Source organism: Dipteris shenzhenensis, chromosome 29 (assembly GCF_047967505.1).
Source record: "Dipteris shenzhenensis isolate YYH24624 ecotype China chromosome 29, Dip_SZ_1.0, whole genome shotgun sequence".
NCBI lineage: Eukaryota > Viridiplantae > Streptophyta > Polypodiopsida > Gleicheniales > Dipteridaceae > Dipteris > Dipteris shenzhenensis.
Genome location: NC_141624.1, coordinates 29642778 through 29652724, shown reverse-complemented (window position 1 = coordinate 29652724; position 9947 = coordinate 29642778). Strand labels below are relative to the sequence as shown.

The 9947-nt window shown below is 42.4% G+C and overlaps 1 protein-coding gene across 2 annotated transcripts; it reads left to right on the top strand.

Moving 5' to 3' along the window:
* The first annotated feature begins 5609 nt into the window (after positions 1-5609).
* Positions 5610-9048, top strand: LOC147882686 (structural maintenance of chromosomes protein). Of its 2 annotated transcripts, XM_087400988.1 has the most exons (7): positions 5610-6695; positions 6893-7132; positions 7344-7388; positions 7509-7679; positions 7798-7935; positions 8310-8537; positions 8688-9048. In XM_087400988.1, the coding sequence occupies exons 1-7, from the start codon at positions 6045-6047 to the stop codon at positions 8751-8753; spliced, it is 1539 nt and encodes a 512-aa protein (XP_087257114.1). In that variant the 5' UTR covers positions 5610-6044; the 3' UTR covers positions 8754-9048. The 2 variants fall into 2 exon arrangements, with proteins under 2 accessions (XP_087257114.1, XP_087257113.1); XM_087400987.1 differs by lacking the exons at positions 8310-8537; positions 8688-9048 and having other exon boundaries at positions 7344-7379; positions 7798-7997.
* Positions 9049-9947: the final 899 nt, after the last annotated feature.

The window sequence follows — 9947 nt, the reverse complement described above, 5'->3', positions numbered from 1 at the left end:
TTGAAATGAATAAAGTGGTTGCAATTGTTCACCTAAGGATGGATAGGTGAAAGGGAGACATGGAGGATGAGAAAAGGGAGAAGAAACAATAGCAAAAGAAGCATTTGCATTGCTTTGAAGGTTCATTATGCAAGGATATATGGAAATTTCCCAAAAGTAAGATCAACTTTCCACTAAAGCAATCGCTCCTATGGAGGCAATTCTAGTTCAAAACTTGGAAACCTTAAGCACATTCCTTGATCCATGTGAACCAAACTTCTTTGAGTGAGTTTATATAGAGGATTGAGAAGTCAAGGAAAATCCTTGTCGAACCTTTTGTAGAAGTTCTTTTTGGCATGGTAAAAGGAATTTTATATTAATAAAAAGATAGGAAATACGAGGGAAATACAAAAAGAAAGATTTAGCAAAGGTTAAGAAGTGGTCGACTTTAAAGCTAGAAAAGCTATCTAATCTCTAAAATCCTATTGCTATAGTAACCAAGAGTACGCTCTATCTCGTTTTAAAAATTCTAATGAAATTCAGGCGAAATCTTTTGATGATGGAGCATAATAGCATTCCTCTGCGAAATGATATACTAAATAGAAGCTGACTTGATGATACTCAATAATCTAATCTCAGGCTTAGTCAAATTTCCTCTACTTCCAATTGGAGCTATCTTCCATTGGCATGATAAACAATTATGTGCTTTGGCAAGCCTATTGAGAATAAACCACCATGGGGGATCAGAGGACTATGCACCCCCAAAAAAGGTGAAAATAAGACTCAATAAATGTGTTGCAAAATGAGCAAATAGGCGAGACTTGTTCCATTTAGTGATTCGGTCTTAGTAGAATATTTGCATGTTATGAGCCTCCAAAGCCCGAAATTCAATCAATGGGATGGTGTTATACACCAAATTCTCCTAATTCATGCTTCCCTTATCACCACACTTAGTTGAAGGGTGCTCACTCTCTCTATGCTTGTTGAATAGTATGACGTATAGAGATTGATCAAAAAGATGAAAGTCCTAGAGTGTGAGGCAATGCAACTCTTTCCCTCATGCATCAACACATCCCTTGAAGTTTGAAGGCCAAGTCAATGTTTAGGCTAGTTGTCAATGAGGCATTAGACGACTAAGATTTGACTAAATAAATTGTCACTCCCTATCAAAAAGCTAGAACTTGGCAACTAGATCTAGACAAGAAAATTGGAAATTGTTTCATGAATCCCACAAATCTCACCATGCACATATGCCTCTAAATATGAACATTTTTGCTAGTTGTAGGCTTATTTGTGTTGGATCTTAATAAAGAAAGATGAGAGCAATATCTCTTGCCATTTTGCACTGCCTCGAGCAATACCCAACGTACCTTGCTTTTTGATTAGATATCGGTTTATAATTGCCCTAGGTTGCAAAGTTGTAATTTCATCAGCCACTTACTACACAATGTTGCCTTTTGCTTTGAGTGACTCCAAACCAAGTCCACCTTCACCCTTTGGCATGGTAACATATTCCCATGGGAAAAAGCCCCATTGATCCCACCACAAGAAATCCCTTAGACAGTTTGTCAATTGCTAAAAACCCAGAGTACAAAAAAGGACATACACCGTAGTTGGACAGAGTATATGTTTCAAGATAGCTAGGTGACCAAGAAATGTCAAAGGTTTGCATCTTCATTTATGAAACTTATGCTTGAATTTTTTATTGACACCAATCCATTCTTTGCTTGAAAGTAATTTCAAATCCAAGGGAGCAGCCCAAGTATCGAAACACAGTCCCAGGCATTATGCATTGGAAGCCATAGTCTGATAAGCAAGTGGTGGCTCTCCCCAATCCAGCAACAATAGTGTGGTTTTAAAGACATTAACTCAATAGACTGAAACATCAACAAATGTTGAGTAGATATCCATGAGTCGATCTAGATTTTCCCCATCATGTACCAAAATGTTCATGTTGTCATCTCAAACAATTGAGATGTGAACTGAGATTGACTAAGAAGGATGAGGCCACGTAAAAGACCTTGATGTAGATGCAGATCGAGCTGCCTCAAGACAATAGCAAGGAGGACTACAGCTAGCGATGGGAACCCTTGAGAACTAATCGTTCAAGAGGGAAGTTAGGATAATTGTACCCATTGATAGAGATGATTGCAGATGCATTGGAATACAAAGTTGTAGTCATATGACAGAACCCTTGTCCAAACTTGCATTTCGTCATCACCTTTAGCATGAATGCCTAGCTGAAATGATTGGAAACTTTTTCCAAATTGAGATTGAGTAGCATGATGCATTGATTTTGACAAACCGTGAAATTGATGGCCAGGAGCATGTTGAGGATGGCATCATGTATATTAAGTCCATGCAAAAACCCCATATTGGTGAGAGTGAAGAGTTTCCACAAGGATGAACTTGACTCTCAAAGCCATAGCTTTGGCCAAGATCTTATAAGCCTAGTGCCAATCACTTGGAGTGAGTTGATCAATAGGCTTACGGATCAGCTAGATCACCTCGAGAAAGCTGCATCGTGCAACAATGATGGAGAGGAGCAGTGAGATCCTTTCCATAGAGTTCCGAATAATATTTATAGAAAGAGAGGGGAATATTGTTGGGACCAGGAGCCTTTTTAGAGGCCATTACTGAGACAACATATTGGAGTTTTGTTTTGTAAAAGCTCGCGACTTGCTAGAAACAATACTTGTTCTTGAAGAGAAACGACTGGTTGTGTGAGCTCATGATCCTTGCAAATCTATCATCATAATTCGGTGGCTTATGAGTCTACTATACAAGAAAGGTGTCATACCATTATAGTTTTGATTGTTACATCACCATAAATTCAATAGCCTATTTCATCTTGCATGATAGCAATAATCACTTTAGCTCATTTCTTTTCACATGTTTGAAGACATACTTAAGATGGCCCATTGCCGAGGTCCATCCATCGTAGACCCTATTGGAGCCCTGCAGTGGCCAACCTACTGGTCTCAATGGACCTCAGATGAAGCTCTAAGGATTTCAACACTGTAGGCAAATAAGGGTCCTCTACAAACTGTTGGAGTGTAGCTAGCAGGGAGGAATGAATGGTGGAAAGCTTGGGCTACATCAAGTCTTTCTGTTACTCATCCATGAAGCTTGCAGATGTTCATGATGTGTTGTAAGCATAGCTCCCACCTTTGAACCAGGCATGAAGTTGCAATTTGAGCAGAATGCCGCACCATTACAATAGTATGGTTGAATTCATAGTGGCCAAGAAAACTAATATTCATTTTCAAGGGTAGATGGCCTTTAGATGTTATAGATTGAATTGCATGTTGAAATGGAAAAAATTTGGGATATGATTAAAGGAAACTTCATATTCAATGTGCCGATGAGCTTGACGCTGTTATGATTTATTGTACCTTTCATTAACTTCTACAAAAGCTCATTCACTTGGCACAACCTTTTGTAGAAGTTAATGAAAGCTATGACGGACCATAATTGCATCAAACTCATTGGCACCAATTCCATCTCAATTGCCAGGAGCATATTGGAAATTAATGAGAATGTATTTTTTAAAGCCCATATTTTTAAAATTGGGTTTTAAGGCCTTACTAAGTGTCGCACATGCATGCTCTAATGGGCTGAGATAAGCAGCATTGCCACATGAGAGGTGGGTGTAGTAGGAATCTAGGCAACTCTCCCACATCCAATACGTGAACATCTCAAGTAATATGCCCTTGTGTGCCTCGTTGTCCTTGCACAACAATGCGTCTTCGTCTCCTACAGGCATCCATCATGTATGTTTTTGCTCCTCATACACCCTCTACCATCAACAATCATGCTTTCATTGGTGCATGTGTGGAACCTTAGAGGCTATTCCTGCTTGTTGCTCCACAATGCTTTAGGAGCATTCTTGAGCATTTGTGGGCATTCGTGAGCAATCATTCCCATGAACAGTTAGCTTTGTCATCCTTGACCATTGCTAATGAAACATCTTGCAATAGGCCCAACTCAACAATAAAACCTACAATCATATTTCTTTAAAAAAATAATGCCACTTTGTGGCATTTACGCTCAACAGGTACTAAGTGGGAACGAGCTCTTACGAGCAAGAAGACTAACTCTGGAGTCTTGAGCGATTGTGGGTTTGATTCCCCATGGGGATGTTTGAGGCTTGCATTGTATTAGACAAAATTCTCATAATAGCGAATCCAACATTCTGCAATTGTAGATTAGCTAAATTTTAGTTTCTAATTTTTACGCCATCGTTTTAGGAGCTGTGTTGATGTTGGAGAAATTGAAGAGAAATAAGTGCAAAAACCGATCCTCCCCCATTTTCGAGGCATTGCAATGAAACAAAACATCCATTTTAATATCAAATGTAGCTTTCATTGTTAGGAGGAGAAAATTTTCTTTGTTCTCACGCTGCTTGCGATCATCCAGGCTGAAAGCTTTGGGACCTTTGGTGGGCAATGCCGAAAGGCCCTCTAACAGAGCATTCCCATGTGGGTGGTAGTCTCATTTGGCATGGAAAAGCACAAGAAATCTTTGCTAATTTGTGACGATTCCTGAAAAATTTGCAGGTCTAAGGAGCCCCTATTTTCAAGCCTAACATCAAAGTTTTTGGCGAAGTTAGCCTTGAAAGTAGGGTGTCCGTGTTTGTAGCTTCATCTTGAGCAATCAAAAGCAAGTATTGTCCTCCATCTCCCACGAAACATGCCGAGAACTTTGACAAGATTCCCAACAGATGTTGTTCCCACATTTGTCCTATTTCTTAGCCTAAAGACTCTTTGGAAACACAGGAATGCTCTCTAGGGGGATAGTCACGCATACCCCTTGATTGTTGATAATGATGTTTGCTTGGTTCATACGCAATTTAGATCATCACAGTCATCCGCTTAATAGATGCAGCTGACTAGTGGGGTGGGCAAGCTAATTCCAACCAATTGGGGTGCTATCTCCATTGGTAGCTTCAAGTTGCACCAATGAGGGTGCAAGAAGATGATATTTAATGTAGCAAACCAATAGCTTGAAGCAGCGTCCCCCTCTGCTGCTGAAGTGATTTCCTGAACTGCTTTGAAAAAATGATTTTTTCGAAGTGCTTGTGATTGCTAACGGGAGCTCGAATACATCATAAGTTCCAAAACCCACGGGTATGCGTGATGGAGCTCTAAGGGTTAGTGCACATGCACAATGTGCAATGCAACAACCTGTGCGTAGCCTGAGGGCGCTCTGAAGGAGGTTTGGGCATATCCTAATCCAATATTTTATACGTTTTTTCTTCCCTTGTTGTGATGACCGGAACTGCAAACTCTCTAGTTTTCGAAAGTTCATGTCACCTGACTGACATGTGCCTGTCAGTGACCTTTGGTGTGACTGGCAACACCAGTCACCAGAAAATGGCGCTTGGGCTCGCTTTTCGGCACCTCAGAATGTAGAGGTGAAGATCCGAGCACCAAAGGCGCATTTGTGCGTCTCCTACATTTTCTCGAGTGAACGAAGGTAATGCGCCCTTGCGGGCGAGTCACAATGTGCGTGTGCACTTGCTCTACTAAGGATATGGGGACCCTGTTGTCCACACAAAAGCAAAGGAGCCGTTTTCTTCCCCCCCTTTGAAAACGTTTTGAATTCAAAAAGGCGATTCTTACTTTTTTCACCTTGAAAGCCTCAACGCCTCGTCCGCACAAGCTCTGGCTACGGCCATTTCTTCTGCACAAGCTCTGGCTATGGCGATTCCGTCACGCATCCCCTTCTCCTGCACAGCTCCCATGCCTTTAGCTATCCCCATCTCTTCCATATGCACATCCTTCTCCTTCCCCTCAAGCTCCACCTCTATCGCTTTGCAAATCCCCCTTGCTATGCCGCCATCGCTTCTGATTCAGGTCCCCAAAATGTAACGAAGCTTGCAGGCCCTGCCATCACCTTTGCAGCTTTCGATCCTTTGCCTGCTCGCTTTTTTTGCAGTTTCTCACTGTGGATTCTTCCAGTCCTGCCCTCTTCGCATTCTGGTGCTGAAAGGGAGCTCAAACGTTCAGGCGCGAAGCGCCTCTGAATGCTGAACTCGCCAGCAGCCATTCGCTAGCCATTCCATGTCCAACAAGGCGACGGCCGAGCGGCGCCCAGGGTCGTCCCCCAAGTGTATCGAGATCCCTGCAAGGTTCACGGACGCCGATGTCCGGAAAAAGCTTCCGGGGACCTCAGTCAAGCAGCTTGTCCGAAGCTTGAGCAGTCGGTATGCCGCAGTTACCTCTCCTCTGTCGAGGAGAAAGAATACTCGCACAAACGGCTCACCTTCTCTAAAGACCATGAAAACAACATCAGCAACCAATCTTCTTCCCCTGAACCAGTCAGTAGCATCAAGACGGCAAAAACTATCGGAAATCCAAGGAAACACGCCGGCCATTGCGTTTAAGAGGCCTCTTGACACTCAAGAGCGGCCGACGCCATTGCATTTGCAACAGTCACAGCAGCAGGACGAAACTACTCCTGCAAGTATCTTACGGGCTGGGACGCCACTTCATGTGCAAAGATTTCCCTTCAAGGACAATAAACCGAACCCAATAGCGGAGAGAGCGCCTGCAAGATCCCTGCTGCTAGAAAAGCATTCTCTGAAAGCCCCTACAGGTAGAGAGGCCTTGTCGCAGATTCCTAGAAGTGTACAGAGGGGCACAGGAGGGGACAAGGAGAACGACAGACATGCGCAACAGCTCGGAGCATTATTTACAAGGAATGATAAAGAGGTATGCCTCTCTAAGTTCAGGCCATTTGATTTGGTTTCACTACGGACAGCTTACTGATGGCTTAGATTTGGAATCTAAAATTGTTTCGATAAAAAATTGTTTCGGCGACTGTGGTTTGATTGATTCTATGAATCGAAGTCACTAAGCCTTGCTGAAGAGAGAAGCATAAACGATGTAGTTTCACACGCTTTGCTCAGCTTGAGAAAACGCGTTCAGCGGGGTTGATGTTGAAGGAGCTATGCCTGAAGCAAGACGAAGAGATCAAGACCCTCCAAGCTGCGTTCCCGGCGACACTGAAAGAAAACGACCAACTTCGCGAGCATTGTGAAAGGCAAGAGAAAGAGCTAACACAAGCACGAGTCTCAATTCCCGTCCTTCAGGAGCAAGTCTATGCCTTGGCGCAGCAGCTGAAAAGTTTAGCCGAGGATGTCGCTCAGGTAACAGACCCCGGTTCTTTCAGCTGCTATGGGTTGTGCTCCTTGTAGCGAGATATAATCTGATGCTTGCGTTCTTCTCCCTTAATTCGATGGAGGAGAATTTGATTGGCACAAACGGATCAGAGACACTCTTTGGGATGCTTCAGAAACCTCGAAGAATTGTTCTGGAAAATGAAGAAGCACTAAGATTTGGGAACTTCTTTGGATGCAGGTGAAAGCTTGTAGGCTAGTCAGGCAAGAGGAAAAGGTCTCACAGGTTATCCCTTACCCTCACAGAATGTTATCTAAACGTAGAACTTCAATCTAGCGTACCAGAGGTGATTGCCATCAGAGCTGCAATACGAGGTGTTCTGAAGGTTTTGAATGAATTCGACAGCTTCACGGAGCCGAAGCCACAGGGAGCAATTGCTCTGGCAGCACCTTAACTACGGAACCGTCTCCTATATCCATTGAACAGGACAATCACCTCAAAAGGAGCAGCAGGAGGGGACTCGACTACTGCCCTCTTGCCGAAGAGAAGCTCCCAGCAAGCTTTCCTACTCCTTTGGTAAATTAACCAATCATTTCAGACTAGTGTACCTTTCATTCCCTTATTTTTTAGATGCAGAGCACAAGCATATCGTCCCTTACTCTTCCGTTCTTAACGCTCTTCTTGTCCCTAACAGGCTACGGAATTTGAGGCCGCAAGCAGCAGCAGCTGCTCAGTCATCAGTGCTGTGACTCCTTCAGATAATAGGCCTGCTCTTGGAAGACATCGAAAAGGGCTCAGTGCAGTGCTCTCTGGAGAACACATGCTTGGAGGGGTAATCACCTAATTCTTGATAGCATTTTTGCCAAACTTCGTCTCTTCATGCTTGGGAAGAGTTTGGGATTGTTTCAGGATGTGGTCTTCTATCACAGGGTGGAAAGTGCACCGATTTTTGATTGCAATCTCCATCGTAAGGAAGAGTTCGGCCTTGCATTAAAAAATGGTGTTTTCTGTGGCTGGGGTTGCAATTCTAGGACCGAATTCTGGATTACATAATTGCTACTATCAATTTCAATCACAGTTGCTATCTAGTATCTCCATGAGTGATATTATGGTGTTTTCTGTGCATATGCTATGAAACTTTAAAGGCCAAGGTAAACTTTGGGCTTAGAACTTCTTGACCTACTGTTTTCTTTGTGTTCAATGAAGGGTGGAAGAAGGTCTGGGAGAAGGTCCTGGACAGACAAAGAAATCACCGAGACACTACAAGAGCTAAACAGTGTAGCAGACAGAGAACAAGCCCTGCTGCATGAGAGATGTACTAACGTCTTTAAGGATCTAAAATCATCATCCTCCAGATTTGCAAGCTTAGAGTCTCTAAAGTCTATCCTCAACTGTACAAGCCCAAATTTCTGTCGGGATGATATGGAGAACGAGGTAAGGAGGAGTCTTAATGCAATAAGTTAAAAAACTGCACTGTTGACTCTGTAAGGAGGAGTCTTAATGCAATAAGTTCAAAAACTGCACTGTTGACTCTTGAGCCTCTCCTTTAGTTTGCTCACTAATGTCGATTTTGATTGGTGGCAGGGCATTGATGTATCAACTAAACTGGGAAAAATGGCAGTTCATATGTGGAATTTGAAGCCCACCTGAGATTGTATAATGGTGGCTAATTCAGAGGGAGCTTTAGCCTTTAATGGGTCTTCAAAATTTGTGACATCCCCTCTCTCGAGGGACGTTAAACCCCTGGTTGTACCCTGAATAGGAAATCTAGACAATTGGGCGAATCAGAATTATTCGAAAAATGCCCTTCCAAGGCATTTAAGACATGGTTATGTAAGTTAAATATTCAGCTCAGAAACTATCGCTTTTTGGCTGGCCCTTTGGGTAGCCCTAGCAACGATGCAATTTGGGCAAAGCAAAAATTAGGCATTTTGCATTTTTCCTATTGGACAATATTGTTGATATGTGGCTTTTCTTCTTCATTGGATTTCAATGCAACTTTAAAGTGGTAAAATCTCTCTCTCTCTCAACAACGTAATTTGGGCAAAGCAAAAATTAGGCATTTTTAGAATTTTGGGAAGTGCATTTTTCGTATTGGACAATATTGTTGATATGTGGCTTTTCTTCTTCATTGGACTTCAATGCAACTTTGAAGTGGTTAAATCTCTCTCTCCTTTATCTCCTCAAGTCTACCATCTCCACCTTTTCTCCCTAAGTGCCAATACCCCTGCCCCCCCCCCCCCCCCCTCTCTCTCTCTCTCTCTCTCTCTCTCCATACTTTCTCCACCATTTCCAATGGATTCCTTTTGTTTGCTTTTTTGGCTTGCCCTTAAGGGAAGGTTCAAAAGGTAAAATAGGGATTTTTGGATTTTAAAAAATTCTTCAATTTCATTGGTTGTTGTAGGGGGCTTTCAATGCATGCATTTGATGCAGGTGGGAGTTATGCCATTTTGTTCCTAGAGTTCATTGATTGTAAATTAATAACTTGCAAATTTGTAAGTCCCATGCCACCCATTTTCTTCCCCTTCCAACTCACGGCTTCCTTCCCATCTTCGTCAACATCATCCTCCCCATCCCTCTTTGTTTTCCCTCCCTTTCTCTCTCTTCTTGTTCTTGTTCTTCTTCTTGTTCTCTCTCTCAGCTTCTAGGTAGGCCTTTTGAATGCACTTAACTTTTTTAATCTTGGGAAGGTCTTATGAAAGATTAAATATCATTCACCTTGTGTAAAATGTTATGCTACTTTACTCATTTCTAGTACCTCCTTATATCCCAACAATGTAAGTAACATGTGTTTTTAAAAAAGAAATTGTTTTCACATTAAAATTACAAGTATATAAAAAAGGG